The 24321-nt window shown below is 48.2% G+C and overlaps 1 protein-coding gene across 1 annotated transcript; it reads left to right on the forward strand.

The window, feature by feature from the left end:
- Positions 1–4665: 4665 nt before the first annotated feature.
- On the forward strand, positions 4666–23350 carry LOC147101634 (torsin-1A-like). The gene is made up of 5 exons (XM_085965357.1): positions 4666–4894; positions 14317–14582; positions 16556–16731; positions 17786–17913; positions 20809–23350. The coding sequence occupies exons 1-5, from the start codon at positions 4705–4707 to the stop codon at positions 21051–21053; spliced, it is 1005 nt and encodes a 334-aa protein (XP_085821483.1). The 5' UTR covers positions 4666–4704; the 3' UTR covers positions 21054–23350.
- Positions 23351–24321: the final 971 nt, after the last annotated feature.

Here is a 24321-nt window from a genome sequence, read left to right on the forward strand (position 1 = left end):
ATTGATAAAGAGGGGTTACATAAGTCCCCTGAAAAGATTGAGGCAGTAGTCAAGGCTCCAGCACCGGAAAATGTGTCACAACTGAGGTCGTTCCTCGGGCTGGTGAACTACTACCATAAGTTCTTGCCGAATTTGTCTACCGTACTACACCCACTGAACACCCTACTGCAAACGGGGGTACCATGGAAGTGGAGTGACGAATGTAAACGAGCTTTCCAGAAGAGCAAAGCATTGATCACATCAAAAGAGGTGTTGGCTCATTTCAACCCAGCACTACCAATTCGGTTGGCGTGTGATGCATCACCCTATGGCATTGGAGCGGTGCTGTCGCACAAATTCCCGGACGGCTCGGAGAGGCCAGTAGCCTTTGCGTCTCGGTCACTAACCTCAGCCGAGCGTAACTACGCCCAGATTGACAGGGAGGCCCTCAGCCTAGTGTGGGGAGTGAAAAAGTTCAATCACTATCTGCACGGGCAGAAGTTCACCTTGCTGACTGACCACCAACCACTTGTCTCCATCTTTAATCCAAAGAAGGGCGTTCCGGTGATGACTGCGCAACGGCTACAAAGATGGTCCCTTTTTCTAGGGGCGCACCAATATGAAATCGAGTATAAGGGCACGAAACAGCATGGAAACGCTGATGGGCTATCACGCCTGCCACTGCCTACTGCGGAGGAAGCACCAGCAGTGGATCCTGTCGAAATATTTAATTCAACTATAATTGAATGCTTGCCAGTAACTAACGCTGGTATAGAGAAGGAGACCCGAAATGACCTGACACTGTCTCGGGTATATGATTTGACGGTGAAGGGATGGCCAGCACACGGTGACTCACTGTTGCCAGCATTCTCATCCAGAAGAGAACAGCTGTCAGTATGCCAGGGGACCTTGATGTGTGGATCCCGAGTGGTAATTCCACCCAAGTTAAGGGAGAGAGTGCTCAATGAGCTTCACGAAGGTCATCTGGGAGGGGTGAAAATGAAAAGCCTTGCTAGGGCCTATGTGTGGTGGCCGGGGATCGATCAGCAAATCGAGGACCTGACAAAGAGCTGCTCAGGGTGCCAGAAGGTCCAAAATGCACCACCACATGCCCCTCTACACCCATGGGAGTGGCCCTCATCTCCATGGCAACGGGTGCATATTGATTTTGCTGGTCCATTCATGGACTCAATGTTTTTAATAGCCGTGGATGCGCACTCGAAATGGCCTGAGGTGATCAAAATGTCCTCCGCCACCACGGAGAAAACTATTGCAGTCCTACGGACCATTTTTGCCAGGAACGGCTTGCCAGAGCAGATTTGCTCTGATAACGGACCACAGTTTGTGTCCGAAGAGTTTCAAAGATTTATGAAAAGGAATGGGGTAAGTCATTACACATCCGCCCCGTATCATCCAGCCACAAATGGATTGGCTGAGAGGTTCGTACAAACCTTTAAAAAAGCAGTAAAGGCCATGTGCGATGACGACATTCCACTGCAGCATAGGTGGACAATTTCCTGTTAGCCTACAGAAATGCGACACATGCAGTCACCAACCAGGCCCCGGCCATGATGTTCTTTAACCGAAGGTTGAGATCTCGTCTGGATTTGCTCAGACCAAATGTACGAAGAGATGTTGAGAGTAAGCAATTCCAGCACATCAATGAGAAGCCGACAAGGAGCTTCAATGTAGGGCAACCAGTCTTGGCCCGCAACTACCGAACAGAGAAATGGCAACCAGGAACGATATGCGCACGGCAGGGGCCACTAATGTACACAGTGGATGTTGGGGAGAACATTGTGAGACGCCATGCTGACCAGATCCTAGAGTCACAGGAACGAGTCAACCCCATGTCTCGGCCATACGTACCTGGTGAGGAACCCGACGTACAGGTCGCACCTACCTCAGAAACAATAGCATTGGAAGCTGATGAATCAACTGACGACAGGGTGCTAGAATCGCCTCCGCGCCAAGAGCGAGACACTCGGGAAAGGCGTTATCCAGAAAGAATCAGGAAGCCTCCCCAGAGACTGAATATATCGGGTGGATGCGGTGAGGATGTTCCCAATGATGGGTGAAACTAGAACTAGGGGGCATAATCTTAAAATAAGGGGCTGCTCATTCAAAACTGAGATGAGGAGAAACTTCTTCACTCAGAGGGTGGTAGGTTTGTGGAATTTGCTGCCCCAGAAAGCTGTGGAAGCTACATCATTAAATAAATTTAAAACAGAAATAGATAGTTTCCAAGAAGTAAAGGGAATTAAGGGTTACGGGGAGCGGGCAGGAAATTGGACATGAGTCTAGGTTCGGAATGGTCATGGCCCTGTGGGTAGTGGAGTGGGCCCAGGGGCCGTGTAGCCTTGTTCTGCTCCTACTGTGTTCTAATTCTGTTAGATTTCAGGAGATGGTTTTATTCCTGTTCCTGGCTGGGGTGGAGATCGCCTTTACAGAAGGTAAGTACTGTAGAAAATATAGGGACAGAGTGATCTCCTGGAAGAATTTCGATCGCCTAGATGGGTCGGAGAGGAATTTCCCAGATTTTTTTCTCCCAAATTGGCCATTGGGTCTTTATCTGGTTTTTCGCCTCTCCCGGGAGATCACATGGGTTCGGGTGGATGCAGAGTGATAGAAGATTTGAGGTTAGGATCAGATCAGCCATGATCTTATTGAATGGTGGAGCAGGCTCGAGGGGCCGATTGGCCTACTCCTGCTCCTATTTCTTATGTTCTTATGTTCTTATGTTCTTATATGAATGGACTATTTACATATAACATTGTATATTAAAAATGTTAATTGTTAAATGAGTATTATGGTACTGTTAATCTAAAAGGGGAAGAATTGTAATGTATGTAATGTATATATACCTTAAGGGAGAGAACTACTTTTTACAGCTCCTGTATACTGTAGTACCGGCAGTGACCACACCTGTATATAAACCCTGAGTAGTGATCTGTACAGTTAGTTCTAGAGTAACCCTCATTCAGTAAACACCTGTTGATCGTTCCCTGCAGTCTGTTGTCTGATTATTGAAGGACACAACATTAAGATACACGGATATAACAACCACCACCTTGTCAACAACAACAACTTATATTTGTACAGCACCTTTAATGTAGTAAAACGTCCCAAGGTGCTTCACAGGAGTATTAGAAGACAAAAAATTTGACACCGAGCCGCATCAGGAGAAATTAGGGCAGGTGACGAATAGCTAGATTTTAAGGAGCGTCTTAAAGGAGGAAAGAGAAGTGGAAAGGTTTCAGCAGGGAATTCCAGAGCTTAGGCCCTGGCAGCTGAAGGCACGGTGGTGGAGCGATCATAATCAGGAATGCTCAAGGGGATAATTAGGGATGGACAATAAATGCTGACCTTGCCAGCAACGCCCAAATCCCAGGAGTACAAAAACAACTTGTCTTTAAGAAAGAAAGACTTGCATTTATATAGTGTCTTTCACGACCACCGGACATGTCAAAGTGTTTTACAACCAATGAAGTACTTTTGAAGGGACGACCAGAGGTCGTCCTATCCTCTGTCGTCGAATTACAGTATGCAGATGACGCTTGCGTCTGCGCACACTCGGAGGTCGAACTCCAAACCATCATTAACACCTTCACCGAAGCGTATGAGAGCATGGGCCTTACACTAAACATCCGTAAGACAAAGGTCCTCTATCAACCTGCCCCCGCCACACAGTACTGCCCCCCAATTATCAAAATCCATGACAAGGCCTTGGACAATGTGGACCACTTTCCATACCTTGGGAGCCTACTGTCAACAAGGGCAGACGTCGATGACGAAGTCCAACACCGCCTTCAGTGTGCCAGTGCAGCCTTCGGTCGCCTGAGGAAGAGAATGTTTGAAGACCAGGACCTCAAATCCAGCACTAAGCTCATGGTCTACAGGGCAGCAGTGATACCCACCCTGCTGTATGCCTCAGAGACATGGACCATGTACAGCAGGCACCTCAAAGCACTGGAGAGGTACCACCAACGCTGCCTCCGCAAGATCCTGCAAATCCATTGGCAGGATTGGCGCACCAATGTCAGTGTTCTCGCTCAGGCCAACATCCCCAGCATCAAAGCTTTGACCACGCTCGATCAGATCCGATGGACGGGTCACATCGTCCGCATGCCCGATACAAGACTCCAGTGCAGTGCTGAGGGAGCGCTGCACTGTCGGAGGTGCCGTCTTTGGGATGAGACGTTAAACTGAGGCCCCGTCTGCCCTCTCAGGCGGATGTAAAAGATCCCGTGGCCCTATCCCAGGGTCAGGACCAGGTACAGGGTCAAGGGTCAGGAGCGTGGGAGTTCTCCCCGGTGTCCTGGGGCCAATATTTATCTCTCAATCAACATCACTAAAAACAGATTATCTAGTCATTATCACATTGCTGTTTGTGGGAGCTTGCTGTGTGCAATTGGCTGCCGCGTTTCCCAAATTACAACAGTGACCACACTTCGAAAAGTACTTCATTGGCTGTAAAGCGCTTTGAGACGTCCTGAGGCTATATAAATGCAACTCTTTCTTTCCAGCCAGGCATGGACAGGTACATGGAGAAGCTCCCTCTCCAGCATGAGCGGCCGGCCCCGCCCCTTAATTGTATATGCAGATTTTTAAATGCTGACCCCGCCCCCTTGGTGCGTCCGGCCGCTGCAGGCCAATGAGCGGGGCCGCTGGCGGCGGGGTGGAGGGTGAGGGTGAGTGTGAGTGAGGGTGGGGTCCGGCTGGTGGATGGAGATTGTCCGCCGCCTCCTGCTCGGCCTGGCCCTGCTCTTCGGGCCGGGCCCGCTGCCGGCGGCGGCGCTGGAGCCCTTCAGCACTTTCTCCGCTGCTGTAGCAGCGGCCGGAGCGGCCTATTATTATTTCAACTGTCGTTTCCAGGAATGCTGCACCAAGGACTGGATATCGCTGAATGTGACAGGTACAAGGCAGGAGTCAGGACTACGTACAGGGCAGGCGTCAGGGACCAGGGGCAGGGGTCGGGGACCGGGCGCAGGGACCGGGGGCAGGGGTCGGGGACCGGGGGCAGGGGCAGGGGTCGGGGACCGGGCACAGGGGCAGGGAGCAGGCACAGGGACCAGGGGCAGATGTCAGGGACCAGGGGCAGGGGTCAGGGACCAGGTACAGGATCACTTGTCTGGGTCAGGACAAGATACGGTTCAGGGTCAGAGTTAGGTTCAAGGGCTGGGTCCGGGTAGGCTGCACACAGCTGTAAGCTCCGCCCTGGCTTTGTTCAGGAGTGTTGTCCGTATTTAATATTCCATAAGACTGGCTGTTTTTTGGTGGGTTTCAGTTCAGTCATCCTTGGAAAATCCCCATGTAATGTTTTCAGATAACATTTGTAAAAGGTACATTTCAAACCAAAAGTTTTTTAAACTTTATTTTTCAATCCTTTCTTCCCATTTTCTCTTCTATTTATAGTACACTCTTTTTTTTCCACTAATACTTATACTGCACACATTTTAATTTTTCTTATATTTAAAGTTTGTGATCTTGCTGATTTTTTTTTTGCTGACCTTTTCCCACCTGCAACCCCCCCCACCCCCAACAAACATTCTGTCCCTCATTTACTTTCAAACTGGACCAAGTTGTCGGCACCTGAAGTGAGAGTGGATTCACTGCAAGCATTTAAAAGGGAGCTGGATGAGGTCCAGAGAGTGTCCGCTGTAACTGCATATAGAAACATAGAAGATAGGAGCAGGAGTAGGCCATTCGGTCTCTCGAGCCTGCTCTGCCATTCAATGCGATCATGGCTGATCATCCAAAATCAGTACCCTGTCCCTGCTTTCTCCCCATATCCCTTGATCCCCTTAGCCTTAAGAAATATATCTAACTCCTTCTTGAATATATTTAATGAATTGGCCTCTACTGCCTTCTGTAGTAGAGAATTCCACAGGTTCACCACTCTGGGTGAAGAAATTCCTCCTCCTTTCTGTCCTAAATGGCCTACCCCTTATCCTCAGACTCTGACCCCTGGTTCTGGACTCCCCGACCATCGGGAACATCCTTCCTACATCTAGTCTGTCCAGTCCTGTCAGAATTTTATAAGTTTCAATGAGATCCCCTCTCATTCTTCTAAACTCCAGCGAGTACAAGCCCCAATCGTCCCAATCTCTCCTCATACGTCATTCCTGCCATCCCAGGTATCAGCCTGGTGAATCTTCACTGAACTCCTTCAATGGCAAGAACATCCTTCCTCAGATAAGGTGACCAAAACTGCACACAATATTCAAGATGTGGTCTCACCAAGGCCCTGTACAACTGCAGCAAGACATCCTTGTTCCTGTACTCAAACCCTCTCGCTACGAAGGCCAACATACCATTTGCCTTCTTAACCGCCTGCTGCACCTGCATGCTTACCTTCAGCGACTGGTGTACAAGGACACCCAGGTCTCGTTGCACTTCCCCTTCTCCCAATCTATTGCTATTCAGATAATAATCTGCGTTCCTGTTTTTGACACCAAAGTGGATAATCTCACATTTATCCACATTATATTGCATCTGCCATGTTTCTGCCCATCACCCAACCTGTCCAAATCATACTGGAGTTTCTCGGCATGCTCCTCACAGCACACACGCCCACCCAGCTTTGTGTCGTCTGCAAATTTGGAGATATTACATCTAGTTCCCATGTCTAGATCATTAATATATATTGTGAATAGCTGGGGTCCAAGGACCGATCCCTGCGGTACCCCATTAGTCACTGCCTGCCAGTCGGAAAAAGACCCATTTATTCCAACTCTTTGCTTTCTGTCTGCCAACCAGTTCTCTATCCAAGTCAATACCTTGTATTGGGGGATGTGTCACCCAGTCCCCGAGGTCTCCTCGAACTTGTTTGAACACCTTTTGGGGTCAGAGAAGAATTTCCCAATGTATTTTTCCTAAATGATCTAAAAGTTTGTTTTTTTTTGTTTCTCCCAGGAGATTGCTGGTCTGGTGGGGGATGGGGAATGATGGCATGTAGAAGTTACACACTGACAGTATAGGACAGGCTTGATGGATCAGCTGCTCTTTATCTGATCTGTGTCGTATATGCAAAGCACCTTGAGCACTTAACAAGGTGCAGCCGAAAAAATGAGATGATCAGAACTGTGTGCCCCCTTCAAGGAAGTGGGGGGGGGGGGGGTGGAGAAATAAACATTTCTTGTGCAGCTGTTTTGTTTATTCATTCATGGGACATGAGTGTCATGGGCAAGGCCAGCATTTATTACCCATCCCTCATTGCCCTTGAGAAGGTGTTTTGCTTCCGTGTTGTGCGAGTGTATACTTGCTGTAGCTCCAGTGAGAATATCACTAAGCTGCTACTCTAAGGACAAGTGACGATGTTTCACTATCGATTGGAATGTTACTGAACTTTATTTCTCAATTACTATTGTTAGTTGCTAGATTATTACGATTTTTGGAAACGAGTAACCTTTAATTAAAAAAAAAATGATTGGAATCTTGACAATTCTATTCAGCAAAAAAAAAGTGTGGAAGGTTACACAGAAAAAATCCGCTATCTATAGTCGTGTTGATAGATATCTTGTAATATTTTAATTTGAGGCACTATTATCCTAATGGATTGCCATGGGTTTCCCATGCCTGTTTCTAGTGCTCACAGCAGCAGTCCCAATGACCCAACCCCCAGTAAAGTTGTCACATTTGCTCTCCAAGGACTCAATGAGAACATAAGAGCTAGGAGCAGGAGTCGGCCCTACGGCCCCTCGAGCCTGCTCCGCCATTCAGTGAGATCATGGCTGACCTTCAACCTCAACTCCACTTTCCCCGCCCAATCCCCAAATCCCTCGATTCCCCTAGAGTCCAACAAATCTATCTCTCTCAGCCTTGAATATACTCAATGACTCAGCCTCCACAGCCCTCTGGGGTAGAGAATTCCAAAGATTCACCACCCTCTGAGTGAAGAAATTCCTCCTCATCTCAGTCTTAAATGGCCGACCCCTTCTTAGGCAGTCCCTCTGAACCGAGGATGACTTGCTTCCACATTAAAAATGAGTTTGCAGGGTGACTGAGTCCAATGCGGGACTTGCAGTCTCTGTCACAGGTGGGGCAGACGGTGGTTGAAGGGGGCGGGCGGGTGGGGTGCTTGGGTTGACGTGCGCTGCTTGCGCTTGGCTTCCGCTTGCTCCCGGCGAAGAGACTTGAGGTGTTCGGCGCTTTCCCAGATGCTTCTCCTCCACTTTGTGCGGTCTTGGGCCAGGGATTCCCAGGTGTCGGTGGGGATGTTACACTTTTTCATGGAGGCTTTGAGGGTGTCCTTGAAGCGTTTCCTCTGCCCACCTGGGGCTCTCTTGCCGTGCCGGAGCTCCGAGTAGAGCGCTTGTTTTGGGAGTCTCGTATTGGGCAAGCGAACAATCTGACCCGTCCATCGGAGCTGATTGAGCGTGGTCAAAGCTTCGATGCTGGGGATGTTGGCCTGAGCAAGAACACTGACGTTGGTGCGCCTATCCTGCCAATGGATTTGCAGGATCTTGTGGAGGCAGCGTTGGTGGTACCTCTCCAGTGCTTTGAGGTGCCTGCTGTACATGGTCCATGTCTGAGGCATACAGCAGGGCAGGTATCACTGCTGCTCTGTAGACTGTGGTAAACCACTTTTATCGTTCACTATCGTTACACTATGGTTATCACTGTTTATATCGTTACACTATGGTTATCACTGTTTACACTGTTGTATCACTACACGAGGTCACCTCTTGCCACGCTGTTATACCTGGGCTGACCACAGCTGACTCCGCCCATGGCTCCGCCTGCTTGCCCAGGTATAAAGGTGGTCGACTGGCTGGTATTCCTCCTTGTTGGATCCGATCACCCACGAGGGTGGGCTCTGTTATTTAGCCAATAAAAACCTATAGTTACTAACTTAACTCATCGCTTTTCATGAACTGAATTGATAGGTATATCAATTTTATTGGCTAAATTTTGAAATGTCTACAACGGAGCAGCCAAACGACCAGTCAGACGTACAGCCTCAGCCAAACGGCCATCTACAACAGCCCCAGCAGCCGGCCTGGCTACGAGCCCTCCGGCCGCCGTACCTGGATCTAAACCCACAGGCTGCGAATTCAGCCCTCGACTTCGAACACTGGCTGAGCTGCTTCGAAGCCTACCTGGGAGAATCCAGCGTGCCTCCGGCATCCAAACTAAGAGTTCTGACCGCTCAGGTGAGCCCTAAAGTATTTGCACTCATCCGGGACATTGCCACATACGAGGACGCCCTCAACCTGCTAAAAGAACAGTATCGGAGCCCTGTAAACTCAATGTACGCCAGGCATCTCCTAAGATCCCGCTCGCAACAGCCAGGAGAGTCGGTTGATGATTTCTTACGGGCGCTGCAAATACTCGGCAGGGACTGTGACTTTAAAGCCGTAACAGCTGCAGAACATACAGATGGAAACATCCGAGATGCCTTCGTGAAAGGCCTTCGGTCAGACTACTCACGGCAAAGACTGCTGGAATCAAAGGACCTCGACCTGAAAACAGCTGCTATCCTCGCTCGCTCCTTGGAAGTGGCCCATCGGGACCTCGAGGCGTACTCCAGGTACTGTGCTGCGCGACCCTGGGACTCGGGCCCGACCCTGGCCGCAATACCCCTTGCACCGCCGCCTCTGGGACCTACCACAGCGTCGGTGTCCCGGAACCGATCGGGACCGCCACCCCCGGTACCGGCTGCGACATCGGAGCCCCGCGATCGGGCCGCCGGCTGCTTCTTCTGTGGCCAGGCGAAACACCCGAGGACGCGCTGCCCTGCAAGAAACGCGACCTGCTCCGACTGCCACAAGAAAGGCCACTTCGCGAAGGCCTGCAGGGGGAAAGCCACAGACGCCAGCAGTGCCTCATGCGAGTTGTGGGGGCGGCCATCTTTGATCAAGGCCACCGACGCCGGCAGTGTCTCATGTGAGTTGTGGGGGCGGCCATCTTCTCCGCCATTTTATTCAACGTCGTGGGCGCCGCCATTTTGTTCACCACACTCGACCGCCACCTTGTCTCCAGACCTGACCGCCTCACCCGCAGACTACAGCAGCTCGCTCAGCCATACACTAGCCTCCGTCACACTTGACCGAGCTCGCCCGCATCACTTGTCCAAGTCCATGATGGACATCAAAGTAAATGGCCACGCCACGACCTGCCTGTTCGACAGCGGAAGCACAGAGTTTCATCCATCCAGACACCGTGAGCCACTACTCCCTCACTGTCCGGCCAACGCGCAATCGGATCTCGATGGCGTCGAGGTCCCATTCTACAGACATCAGCGGCTACTGTGTTGTGACCCTGTCGGTTAGGGGCACGGAGTATAAAAATTTTAAACTTCTCGTCCTGCCCCAGCTCTGCGCTGCCGTCCTACTAGGGCTGGATTTCCAATCCCACCTTCAAAGTGTCACTTTGGCATACGGTGGACCCCTCCCCCCACTCAGTCTACAACCAGCAGCTTTTAAACCGCCCACCGCGTACCACCTGCGGCCTATCCACCCTCAAGGTCCCGCCCCCCCTCCCTGTTCGCTAACCTCACCCGCGACTGTAAACCCGTCGCTACCAAGAGCAGGCGGTACAGCGCCGGGGACAGAGCTTTTATTAGCTCCGAAGTGCAGCGACTCCTGAAGGAGGGCATCATCGAGAGAAGCAACAGCCCCTGGCGTGCCCAGGTCGTAGTCGTTAAGACCGGCGATAAACACCGCCTGGTCATCGACTACAGCCAAACCATAAACCGGTACACCCAGCTGGACGCATACCCCCTTCCCCGCATATCTGATATGGTCAATCAGATTGCACAGTACCGGGTATTCTCCACCATCGACCTTAAGTCGGCCTATCACCAACTCCCTATCCGCTCTGAGGACCGCCAGTATACCGCCTTCGAGGCGAATGGCCGCCTCTACCACTTCCTTAGGGTTCCCTTCGGCGTCACCAACGGGGTTTCGGTCTTCCAAAGGGAGATGGACCGGATGGTTGACCAGAACGGGCTGCATGCCACGTTCCCTTATCTAGATAACGTCACCATCTGCGGCCGCGACCGGCAGGACCATGATGTTAATCTGGAGAGATTCCTCCGTACGGCCCAACGGCTGAACCTCACCTACAATAAGGAGAAATGTGTGTTTAACACCTCGCGCCTTGCCATCCTCGGCTGCGTAGTAGAGAATGGAGTCATCGGCCCCGACCCCGAAAGAATGCGCCCCCTCATGGAGCTTCCCCTCCCCCACTGTCCAAAGGCGCTGAAGAGAACCCTGGGGCTCTTCGCCTACTATGCCCAATGGGTGCCCAATTATGCGGACAAAGCCAGACCCCTCGAAGTCCACCTCCTTCCCCCTGACGGCAGAAGCATGCGCAGCCTTCTCCCGCATAAAGGGAGACATTGCTAAGGCCACAATGCACGCGGTGGATGAGTCTATCCCTTTCCAAGTGGAGAGCGATGCATCCGACTTCGCCCTAACTGCAACCCTTAACCAGGCGGGGAGACCTGTGGCCTTCTTCTCAAGGACCCTCCAGGGCCCTGAGATCCGACACTCTTCGGTCGAGAAGGAGGCCCAGGCGATCGTGGAGGCAGTACCTGGCAGGCAAATGATTTACCCTCCTCACCGACCAGCGCTCAGTCGCTTTTATGTTTAATAAGCTGAGGGGCAAAATCAAGAACGACAAGATCTTGAGGTGGAGAATCGAGCTCTCCACCTACGATTATGATATCTTGTACCGGCCTGGTAAACTGAACGAACCCCCAGATGCTCTATCACGAAGTACATGCGCCAACGCGCAAATTGATAGACTGCAGACCCTCCACAACGACCTCTGCCACCCCGGGGTCACCAGACTTTACCACTTCTTTAAGGCCCGCAACCTGCCCTACTCCATCGAGGAGGTCAGGACCATGACCAGGAACTGCCAAACCTGCGCCGAATGCAAACCGCATTTCTTTAGGCCGGACAGAGCAAGCCTGATCAAGGCCACCCGCCCCTTCGAGCGCTTGAGCATCGATTTTAAGGGGCCCCTCCCGTCCTCTGACCGTAATGTGTACTTCCTCAACATTATTGATGAGTACTCCCGTTTCCCCTTTGCCTTCCCCTGCCCAGACATGACCAGTACCACGGTCATCAAATGCCTGAACGACCTCTTCGCCTTGTTCGGGTTCCCGAACTATATACATAGCGACCGGGGCTCATCCTTCATGAGCGAGGAACTTCGCCAGTTCCTACTAGCGAGAGGTATTGCTGCAAGCAGGACCACCAGCTACAACCCCCGAGGGAACGGCCAGGTGGAAAGAGAGAACGCGACTGTCTGGAAGGCCGTTCTCTTGGCCTTAAAGTCTAAGGGCCTCCCAACCTCTCGCTGGCAGGAAGTCCTCCCGGCAGCGCTGCATCCCATCCGGTCACTGCTTTGCACTGCCATTAACGCCACCCCCCCCCCCCCCCCCCATGAACGAATGTTTGTTTTCCCCAGGAAGTCGACTACGGGAACCTCGCTACCAACATGGCTGACTTCTCCGGGGCCCGTCTTGCTGCGAAAGCACGTGAGGGCCCATAAAACGGACCCCCTGGTAGAGAGGGTGGACCTCCTGCACGCCAACCCCCAGTACGCCTATGTGGCATACCCAGACGGGCGGGAGGACACAGTCTCCTTACGAGACCTCGCACCCTTGGGCACCCCTGAGACACCACCGTTACCCCCCCAAATCCAGCCCAGGTAGACGGCATGCCGGAACCCCACGAGCCTTCGCCGACCACGCAGACACCAGCATTAACATCGGATACTGCACCGCCGCTGCTGCGCCGATCAGAAAGGCTTACGAGGCCTCCGGACAGACTTGCATACCTGAACTGGTAGTACACTTCACCCCGCCGGACTCAAATTTAAACAAGGGGTGAATGTGGTAAACCACTTTTATCGTTCACTATCGTTACACTATGGTTATCACTGTTTACACTGTTGTATCACTACACAAGGTCACCTCTTGCCACGCTGTTATACCTGGGCTGACCACAGCTGACTCCGCCCATGGCTCCGCCTGCTTGCCCAGGTATAAAGGTGGTCAGCTGGTTGGTATTCCTCCTTGTTGGATCCGATCACCCACGAGGGTGGGCTCTTTTATTTAGCCAATAAAAACCTATAGTTACTAACTTAACTCGTCGCTTTTCATGAACTGAATTGATAGGTATATCAATAACGATTACATGGTCCATGTCTCTGAGGCATACAGCAGGGCAGGTATCACTGCTGCTCTGTAGACCATGAGCTTAGTGCCGGGTTTGAGGTCCTGGTCTTCAAACACACTCTTCCTCAGGCGACCGAAGGCTGCTCTAGCGCACTGAAGGCGGTGTTGGACTTCGTCATCAACGTCTGCCCTTGTTGAGAGTAGGCTCCCGAGGTATGGAAAGTGGGCCACGTTGTCCAAGGGCCGACCCCTTATAGAAACATAGAAGATAGGAGTAGGCCATTTGGCCCTTCGATCCTGAGACTATGCCCCCTAGTTCTAGACTCTCCAGCCAGGGGAAACATCCTCTCAGCATCTACCCTGTCAAGCCCCCTTCAGAATCTTATATGTTTCAATGATGTTTCACTCAGGTTGTGACATAAACAGGCCCGAGCATTTGTGCCCTTTCGTCAGATAACATTTTATTTTTCCAGCTCTTGAGTTTTGTAAAGTTTGCCACCCCGTCCGCCAAGTACCTTTTGCTGCACTTATGTTTCAGTGTGCTTGCTATTACTTGTAGCTGTTGATGTAGTCAGGCTACAGGCTGACCACTTGATTGGCAAATTGGTTAAAAAAAAAAGCATCTTGCTTTGTTGCACTTCATGGTAAACCGTAGAATAACGGACTCAATTGATTAATGATCGCCGCAGACATTCCCCATCACGGTGAAGACCCCTTCATGGTAAACATGGGCACTGGGTTCAATTTTTAATGTCCTGAATCTGATACACACTAATGCAGGTTGGCAGCATTAGGCTAACATTATGTAGATAGAGTGGATAGGAAAGACCTATTTCCTTTTAGCAGAGAGGTCAACAACCAGGGGGCATAGATTGAAAGTAATTGGTGGAAGGATTAGAGGGGAGTTGAGGAGAACTTTATTCACCCAGAGGGCGGTGGGGGTCTGGAACTCACTGCCTGAAAGGGTGGTAGAGGCAGAAACCCTCATCGCATTTAAAAAGTACTTGGATACGTATTTGAAGTGCCGTGGGCTACGGACCAAGAGCTGGACAGTGGGATTAGGCTGGATCGCTCTTTTTCAGTCAGCACACACGATGGGCCGAATGGCCTCCTGTGCTGTAAATTTCTATGATTCTATGTATTGAGTATTGCCCCTGTGTATGTGCAGTAACATGACTTTTCTTTGCTGATTATTAACATAGGGTTACAGAACGATCTCGCCTACAAACTGTTTGGACAGCACATTGCAAGTGAAGTGATCCTCAAAGCTGTCAAAGGTTCTTTAAGTACGCCTGTTCCCAAGAAACCCCTCACCATGTCTCTACACGGTCACAGTGGCACCGGCAAAAACTTCGTCAGTCAACTGATAGCAGCGAACCTTTATAAAAATGGGATGAACAGCCAGTACGTTCATGTATTTGTGTCTACCCTCCATTTCCCTCATCCTCAACTCATTGACCAGTATCAGGTAATCACTGTTGTTATTATTATGGTTAGTACGACCTTCAATGTAACGATAGATTTATGGTATCAATAATCCACAAATACATCACAATGCAAAGCCCATGGAAATCCTGATTTGTGTGTTTTTTAATGCTGTGCGATTCTTCAACTGAAGTTTGTGGTAATTTTCTTTTGCTCCCTCATTTGTCATGGGTCTTCTAGAACATGTACTGGTAATTGAAGGTTATCACCATTCCTTCATCATTGCTGGGTCAAAGTCCTGGAACTGTGTCAGCTGTGGCTCAGTGGGTAACACACTCGCCTCTGAGTCATTGAAGGTTGTGGGTTCAAATCCCACTCCAGGGACTTGAGCACATAAAGCTAGGCAGATATTCCCAGTGCAGTGCTGAGAGAGCGCTGCACTGTCGGAGGTGCTGTCTCTCGGATGAGACGTTAAACCAAAGCCCCGTTTGCTCTCAGGTGGATGTAAAAGATCCTGTGGCACTATTTCAATGGAAGAGCAGGGGAGTTATCCCTGGTGTCCTGGTCAATAGTTATTCCTCAATCAACATAACAAAAACAGATTATCTGGTCATTATCATATTGCTGTTTGTGGGAACTTGCTGTGCAAATTAGCTGCCGCATTTCCCACATTACAACAGTGACTACACTTCAAAAAGTACCCTTCATTGGCTATAGAGCACTTTGAGACGTCCGGTGGTCGTGAAAGGTGCTATAGAAATGCAAGTCTTTCTTTCCCTACTCAACAACACTGGGAGCACCTTCACCACACGGACTGGAGAGGTTCAGGAAGAAGGCCCACCACCACCTTCTCAAGGGCAACTAGGGATGGGCAATAAATGCCGGCCATGCCAGCGGCACCAACATCCCAAGAATGAATTTTGAAAAACCCTAATTCATAGACAGCATCCAAGTTCCTCCAAGATTAGACCTTAAACTATGCTCCCATCTCAAATGGAAGCCCAACGATATTAGCTAGAGCGGCACCACAGTTTTATTTTCACTTTTTTTTTGCCAATACATTGTGCCAAGTTTCATGGTTTGTTAGCCATAACTCCCTGTGACCTGCATTTCCAGGAGATCAAGGGTCATGCAGATGCTGGATTTTTTGCCACAGGGAGTGGCGGAGGAGGAGGGGGTGGGGAAACGGAGGTTGACATTTCCTGGGACTTGGGGCTGGCTAGATACCAGAGCAGAATTGGTAAATCGCTGTGAGTAGGTCACCTAACTCCCTCTGGGTCAGTACATGATCCAAATCAAAGGATGGAACACTTAACTTATTGCTGTGAAGTCTTAGCTGGCTGCCATGTGACAGCAGATGTGATATGTTCTACCAATTACTTGTAAATTATATTGGGATCAAATGATTTTTGCATTTTGTTCTCTTACATAAGAAATAGGAGCAGTAATAGGCCATTTGGCCCCTCGAGCCTGCTCCGCCATTCAGTAAGATCATGGCTGATCTTCTGTCTCAGCTCCACTTTCCCGCCCGATCCCCATATTCCTTGATTCCCTTAGTATCCAAAAATCTGTCGATCTCTGTCTTTAATACACTCAACGACTGAGCCTCCACAGCCCTCTGGGGTAGAGAATTCCAAAGATTCACCACCCTGAGTGAAGAAATTCCTCCTCATCTCAGTCCTAAATGGCTGATCCCTTATCCTGAGACTGTGAACCCTGGTTCTAGACTCCCCAGCCAGGGGAAACATCCTCCCTGCATCTACCCTGTCAAGCCCTGTAAGAATTTTACACGTTTCAATTAGATCACCTCTCATTCTTCTAAACTCCAGAGGGTATAGGCCCAATCTACTCAATTTCATGTGATTTCTGTCTAAATCACAGGAAGGTGATTAATATTGGTCATTTTAATTTATTTTTCCAAGAAACTAAAGATGTCAAATAAGTGAAGTAAAATTTAAAAAAAAATGTTGATGAAACAAGTCTGCTATTGTATGACTTCATTTTATATTTCTGCAGAATGATTTGCAGACTTGGATTCGTGGAAATGTTACAATATGTCCCAGGTCAATGTTTATATTTGACGAAATGGACAAAATGCACCCAGGTCTTATCAATGCTATCAAACCTTTCTTGGACTACACCAGTGAGGTTGACAGAGTGGATTATCGAAAAGCAATCTTCATCTTCTTGAGGTAAGTATGCACCAAAGTAACAATCAGGTTAGGGACGGCAAAAAAATTGGGCCGGGTTCCCGCTTGTGATCATTAATTCAATAACCCTGGTGAAGAGTAATGATAATTCTATGTATCAGACACAATGGGGGCCAATTCTAACCTAACCCTCCCGTCGGGAAACCCATGGGATCGGGTGCAGCGCTGGTTTCACACCCCGCCCCTGGTTTTAGTGTAAAACCACCGCTCCACCCGATCCCATGGGATTCCCGCCTCGCGAGTTAGGTTCAAATTACCCCCCATTGTGGCAGGCTCCAGGAGGAGATTAAATGTAAAAGTTCTCCTATGAAGTAGAAGAAGTCTCTAATGACTTTAGAAGTACCTCTTCCTGCCATAGTGTTACATTGAGTTACATCAAGTCTACGGCACAGAAACAGGCCATTCGGCCCAACTGGTCTAAACCAGCGATTTGTGCTCCACACGAGCCTCCTCCCACCCCTCTTCATCTAACCCCATCAACATATCCTTCTATTCCTTTCTCCCTCATGTGCTTATTGAGCTTCCCCTTCAATACAGCCATGTTATTCGCCTCAACCACTCCCTGTGGTAGCGAGTTCCACATTCTAAGTGTAATGTATTGTCACATGATTTAGTCTGAGCAAGCTCAGTTTGCTCTGGCCTAGTAAACAAGCGCAGACGGGCAAAACATCGCAAAAATTCAGTTTAGGTGTCAAATTCACCTTAAACTTGTCCACTCGAATGTTGAACACTGCGCCCTTCCATGATCCCTAAAAGTGGCTTTGGGATCCCATTCCCGTTGGCAAAATGTAATATATGTGGGTAGGACAAAGACACAATGAGTTGCTAGTCAATGTGCTTGCTTTACTAGGCCAGAGCAAACTGAGCATGCTCAGACTAAACCGTGTGCCAATACATCACACTAACCACTCTCTGGGCAAGGAAGTTTCTCCTGAATTCCCTATTGGAGTGATGTCTCTCTTTACACTTGCACTTGTTGACCTTGCTGAGGATGCCGAGTGACTGTTTTCCGATTCTGTTTTCCCCCCTCTAACAGCAATACCGGTGGAGACAAGATCAGTGAAATTACCTTAGGCATTTTGATGCGTGGAAAGGAAAGGGAGAGCATTGAGCTGAATCAGCTGGAGGAAGAACTCTCCCTAACGGTCTTCAACAATAACAACAGTAAGTGTGCGTCACTTAGGAGTGGGGACTAAAACTGTGCACCAAAATTCTTAGTTGACCAAACGTATTCTGTCTGTGACCCAGTTGTTATTTCACATTCCCTCACACTGCAGACCCTGTTCCTGACTGAAACATTATGTCATAGTCATAACAGCACAGAAGGAGGCCATTCAGCCCATTGAGTCCATGCCAGCTCTCTGTAGAACAATCCAGTCAGTCCCATTCCCCCGCTCTATCCTCGTAACCCTGCAAGTTTATTTCCCTCAAGTGCCTATCCAGTCTCCCCTTGAAAACATTGAGTGTCTCCGCTTCCACCACTTCCGTCGGCAGCGAGTTCCAGGTCATCACCACTCGCTGCGTGAAAAAGTTTTCCCTCACATCCCCCCTGTATCTCTTGCCCAAAACCTTAAATCTGTGTCCCCTAGTCCTTGTACCATCAACTAGTGGGAACAGCCTTTCCCTGTCTAGCCTATCTAAACCCGTCATAATCTAGTACACCTCTATCAAATCACCCCTCAACCTCCTTTGCTCTAATGAAAACAAATCCAGCTTCTCCAACCTGTCCTTGTAGCTAAGATTCCCCCATCCCCGGAACCATTCTGGTAAATCTCCTCTGCACCCTCTCAAGGGCCTTCACATCCTTCCTAAAGTGTGGTGACCAGAACTGGACGCAATACTCTTCTAAATCTTCTACATAGTTTTTGTTTCTCTGTATGTTACGAATTGAAAGGCACACTCAAAGACAAGGCCCAAAAATGGCCTTGTCCTCGAATACTGGTTTAAAAAAAAAGCTCAAGGGGTTAGAAGTTTGTCTTCTCACTTCTATGACCTAGGTTCAAATTCAACCCAGACAGATAGGGTGAACGTTCCCATCTCCACTGATGCTCGGTCCCAGCCTCAGCCTCCCAGCATCCTTTGTTTCTGCATTAAAAGCTCTGACAAAACCTCCTTCAGTAAAGCAATGGAGGGCGCTGGTGGGCTGACCCAAAAATGCCACCCCTCGGCCAAAAGCAGCTCTGAGAAACGCCAGCCGTGAGATGGTCTTTTTTTTTGTGCTTTGCTTGTAAAATTTATAAAAGATGCATTTTTTTTTGAACCGGTACTCAGGAATGTATTGTAACGTGAAGCATAAATCAACTGTTGAGTCATAAAGGTACAGATTCGATCCTCGCTGGCCCAGCAAATTCACCCAATGACCAGCTGGACTGTACAGATCAGATCGAAGCTCGGCTTCACTCTCCAGTTAGCTTATATCAGCCAAGGTTGCGTTGGGCTACAGCTCGAAGGACAGCACCTCATCTTCCGATTAGGCACTCTACAGCCCTCTGGACTCAACATTGAGTTCAACAATTCCAGACCATAACCTCGGCCCCTATCACATATATATATTTTCTTTTTTTATCCACACTTTTTGTTTGGCCTCCCCTTTTTTTCTTCCCTCCCACATGGCAGCTGTCCTTCATTCTGCCAGCGCAATTCACACCCCATCTAGAGCCATCCTTTGTTCCTTAACCTGTCCTATTACCACCTCCTCTCACCTTGAATATCTCTCAATGTCTCTTTATCTCTCCTGCTTTCTATCCTATCACTGACCTTCCCTTTTGTTCTTTCATCCCCTCCCCCTTTTCCCAGCCCCTAAACTTGCTTTCCATTTCCTGCTTTTTTCCAGTTCTGACGAAAGGTCTTAAACATAGAAACATAGAAGACAGGAGCAGGAGTAGGCCATTCGGCCCCTCGAGCCTACTCCGCCATTCAATGAGATCATGGCTGATCATCCAAATTCAGTACCCTGTCCCTGCCTTCTTCCCATATCCCTTCATCCCTTTAGCCTTAAGAAATATATCTAACTCCTTCTTGAATATATTTAATGAATTGGCCTCAACTGCCTTCTGTGGTAGAGAATTCCACAGGTTCACCACTCTCTGGGTGAAGAAATTCCTCCTCATCTCAGTCCTAAATGGCTTACCCCTTATCCTTAGACTGTGAGCCCTGGTTCTGGACTCCCCCGCCATCGGGAATATCCTTCCTGCATCTAGTCTGTCTAGTCCTGTTAGAATTTTATAAGTTTCAATGATCTTCGACCTGAAACGTTGACTCTATTTCTCTCTCCATGGATGCTTGCCTGGCCTGCTGAGTTTTTCCAGCGTTTTCTGTTGTTATTTCGGATTTCCAGCATCCGCAGTATTTTGCTATTGTAAGGTTGCGTTGGGGTTGGGGCGGCGGGGGTGGGGGGACCTCTGCAACTGGCCTCAGTACAAGGGAAGGGGGTAAATCTGTTGAGCTTTCGTTGGGGTTGGGGCTGGGAGGCAACCACTACAACTGGCCAAAGCACCAGGGAATCAGTTGAGCTTCTTGTTGCTGGTCATGATCAAGTGACCCCTGCTGAAAATGCTCATGTGTAGATATCTGGCGAGGGTGGGATCGGGCCGCTGACACTCACTGCCGAGGGTCACATGTTCATTGACCTTTTGGGGAATGCGGCGGAGGGCAACTAGCATCAGAGTCAATGCCTACAGGAGAGGAGGAGGGGCGGTGGGGGGGGGGAAATTGGCACAGGAAGGAGGATACAAAAAAATGTTCTTGCTCTGAGAATCATAAAGATGAGCAGTGTCATGAATCTTACCATTCATGTAGGAATGACTCATGAGATAACACTGGCCGGCCAGCTGGTGGCGCCATCCAAGGAAAGTATAAATACTCGGGCGTGGGCCCAGCTTGCTCAGGATGTTTCTGTAACCAGGAACTAGTGATGTAACTAGAATCTCACGGTTGTGAAACAGTTGATTAAAGCCTTGTTTTATACTCAAACCAAGTGCTTAGTAGTTTTCTTACGTCAAGCAGAATGATTTATTTTGTTGGTTGTATTAATGTTTTTTTTTCACATTTCTCTTGCAGGTGGTTTCTGGCAGACTAGCCTCATCCAAACCAACTTGATTGATCATTTTATTCCCTTCCTACCCCTGGAGTTTAAACATGTTGTGTCATGCGTGAGAGCGGAACTTGCATTCAGAGGTGTGAAGTATAATGAGAGCATTGTCACCACAATAGCAAGCACAATGGTCTACCACCCGAAAGAGGAAAAGATATTGTCACTGAAAGGTTGCAAGACTGTGGCCTCCAAAGTGAACCTGTATTTCTAAGTCGGACAGCTTACAGGAGAAAAGTTTCACGTACCTCAGAATGCCTGGGACTGATTGACGAGGCACTAACCTACTTCAGGCCCTGTTGAGTGAATCCCAAAGATTCGATTATTACCTTGGAAAATCACGCCAAACAAATTGAGTTATTGCCAAATGCCTTTATGCTGTGTCTTGTGTGTGTTAAAGAATTAATGATCGTGATGTCTTATCAAGACATAATCTGCAATTGACCGTTAGAAAATATCCAAACGATATCTGGGAGTGATGGCAAGTAATTTCAGTCGTAAAGTTAAATTATGCCATGAAATGTGAGTGAAAGGTTCCACGTGGCTTATACCCATTTTCTCATCCCTTGAAGCAATACTGTGAATGCAGTTTTATTCCAGTTTCCATGTGTTCTATTTGCTGGCACCTGGAGTCATGGTGACCATCAGTTAACAATGGATTCTGTGCAACTGGTGTACGATGACACGCACAATGAAGGATGAATGATTTTGACATAATCGCTGCAAATTTATTGATTAACCCACGGTTGATTACTGAGAAACAGCACAGTCCAAAATATATCGTGGGTAAATTCTTTTTTTTAAACGTGCAGAGCAGAAGTGTTGGACCTTTGTGCTAAAGTTTCAAACTGATGCCCGTTTCCTTAACCTGATCGAAAATACTGTGAAAGCAAGTATCCAACTGAATTAGTTTGCCGCAGGTAACAGTTCTAGAAGTGGAGATGCCCGTGGCAGGTCGGAATGTTAAGAATGCAGCATGTTAATGATGTCAACTGGCCGTGACACACTCTGTGGGGGGGGAGAAGCCTCCTTGAATAAAGGGTTGTAGAAATCTGGAATGCACTGCCCCAGTACGGCCATAGATGCAGTCAATTGAGGTGATTAAAGAGCAGATAGATACTTACCTGGGAGGTAGGTGTACTCGGGGAGAGATGCAGAACACGTCGCAAATTGGGATGAAAAAGAACACAAATGGTGAAGCAGGTTCAATGGGCCAAAAACCTACTCCTCTACCTCTGAATTTGACATTTCGATTTGTGCTCATGAAAAAAAAACCTCAGCTTCTGGGAGGAGTAATTCAGACGGAGTAATTTTTGTCTGTCTGTCATCACTGACTTTCAGCTTATGACCAAAAGAGGTCAAGCTGCTTGGTCCGCCTGGTCCAGAGAGATTCCTCTCTGGGCTAGTTAGGAACGAGCATTGATTTAATTGTCCGCTTGGCTCAGTCGGTAGCACTCTCTCCTCTGAGTCGGATAAGTCGTGGGTTCCAAGCCGCACGTCAGAGTCTTGAACGCGCCATCCAGGCTGAGGCTTCAGAGACTTGAGCGCACCACCCAGGCTCAGGCTTCAGTGCAGTGCTGAGGGGGCGCCGCACTGTGGGAGGTGCCATCTTTCGGATGAGACGTTAAACCGAGACCATGTCTGCCTTTTCAGGTGGGCATAAAAGATCCCATGGCACTATTTGAAGAAGAGCAGGGGAGTCCTCCAGTGGTCTGCCCAATATTTATCCCTCAACTAACACCACTAAAAACAGATGATCTGGTTATTTATCTCAATACTGTTTGTGGTACCTTGCTGTGCGCAAATTAGCTGCTGCAATTCCCTACATAACAATGATGTACTTCATTGGCAGTAACTCACTGGCTGTAAAGTGCTTTGGGACATCCTGAGGAGATGAAAGGTGCTATATAAATGCAAGTTCTTTCTTTATTTCCAACGCTCCATGTCCCCATACTGTTTGTCAAAGAAGAGACTTGACCTTTAACTCTTGTTTGAGATGCAATTAAAATCTTAAGTACATTACTGCTGCCAAAAAGACATTTTTTACTGTCTTCAATTTTTTTAATAGCTTTTTATTCATGTTTATGTAGATGAAAAATAAAAATATGACGGTAACTTTTAATATAGAAAGCTATGCTCGTGTACAATAGACTAAGGCTGCAGTCCTTGTCTAGGTAGCAGAAATTCGGGTTCTAGACACCGAGTCAAGCACTTTCAAGATTATTTAGAGTTATTTGAAGAGTTAAATGAGGGATTGTGATTATTTCCTATGTTTAATAAGAAGTATTGTGATTGGTGAATGGGGTGGTTGTTCTCTGTATTAGTAAGAAGTATTGTAATTGGTTGGTTGTTTCTACCTTGAGATATATGTTGTAAACTCATTGGTAGTGGATGTCCGGTGATTTGTGGTGGCCATCTTAAATTCAGTTCTCTAGTCATTGTTGGAGACTGGTGTTGAAAGATGTGCTACTGGGTTTTTAAAGTTAATAAAGCCTAGATTAGAAAGGCAAATCTATTCTTTATTTCAATTTATTAACTTTTTATCAGAATGGAGCGATATCTTCAACCGGAACGATTCAATGCTGACCCTAATTCTGCAGGAGTGGATGATAAATGGAAACATTGGTATTGTACATTTACAAACTTTTTGGGTGTGTTGGAACAAGAGTCTCTGAATAAGCTGAATATGCTGATCAACTACATTGCTCCGGATGTGTATAAGTATATTTTGGACTGTAAAACTTACGAATTGGCTATTTCTACATTGGAGAAGATTTTTGTTAAACCAAAGAATGAGGTATTTGCATGTTACCTTCTATCTGCCCGTGGGCAGCAGGTGGGAGAATCTTTGGATACTTATTTACAAGCACTTCGGCACCTTGGTGCTAACTGTAATTATAAAGCCGTGACGGCCGAAGAATATAAGGAAGAATCGGTACGGGATGCTTTTATTAATGGACTACTGTCTAGATCAATTCGTCAGCGGTTGTTAGAAAATAAGACTTTGGATCTCAAGAGTGCTTTTGAGCAAGCTTTTACATTGGATATGACTCAGAAGTTCGGATTCTTATGCTCTTTCTAATCGGCCTGTGACTGTGGTTTCGGCAGTTCCGGACGAAAAGGAATTAGGTGGACTTAATGGGAGTGGTTTACTAGATTCTGAAATAGTTTCTACTCCAACAGCTCCACCTTTTACTTCGGCGGCTGTTGCCTGTAGGATTCAGAAGTGTTATTTTTGTGGGAACGTCCGGCATCCTCGTTTGAAGTGTCCTGCCCGGGAGGCTGTATGTAGTAAATGCGGCAAGAGAGGTCATTATGCATGTGTTTGTAAATCATTAGGTTCAATTACCTCCTCTTCTGCGACTATTCAACCTGTAGAGAGGGCGTTTATTGCATCAATTTCTGCTGCATTTGCTCATGGCCTAAACCAAAGCTATAGTTATGGCCCAAGTTAATGGGTTAGAAGTGAAGGCTCTCATAGA

The sequence above is a fragment of the Somniosus microcephalus genome, chromosome 23 (genome assembly GCF_052327205.1).
Source record: "Somniosus microcephalus isolate GS21.2 chromosome 23, FLI_Smic_1.0, whole genome shotgun sequence".
NCBI lineage: Eukaryota > Metazoa > Chordata > Chondrichthyes > Squaliformes > Somniosidae > Somniosus > Somniosus microcephalus.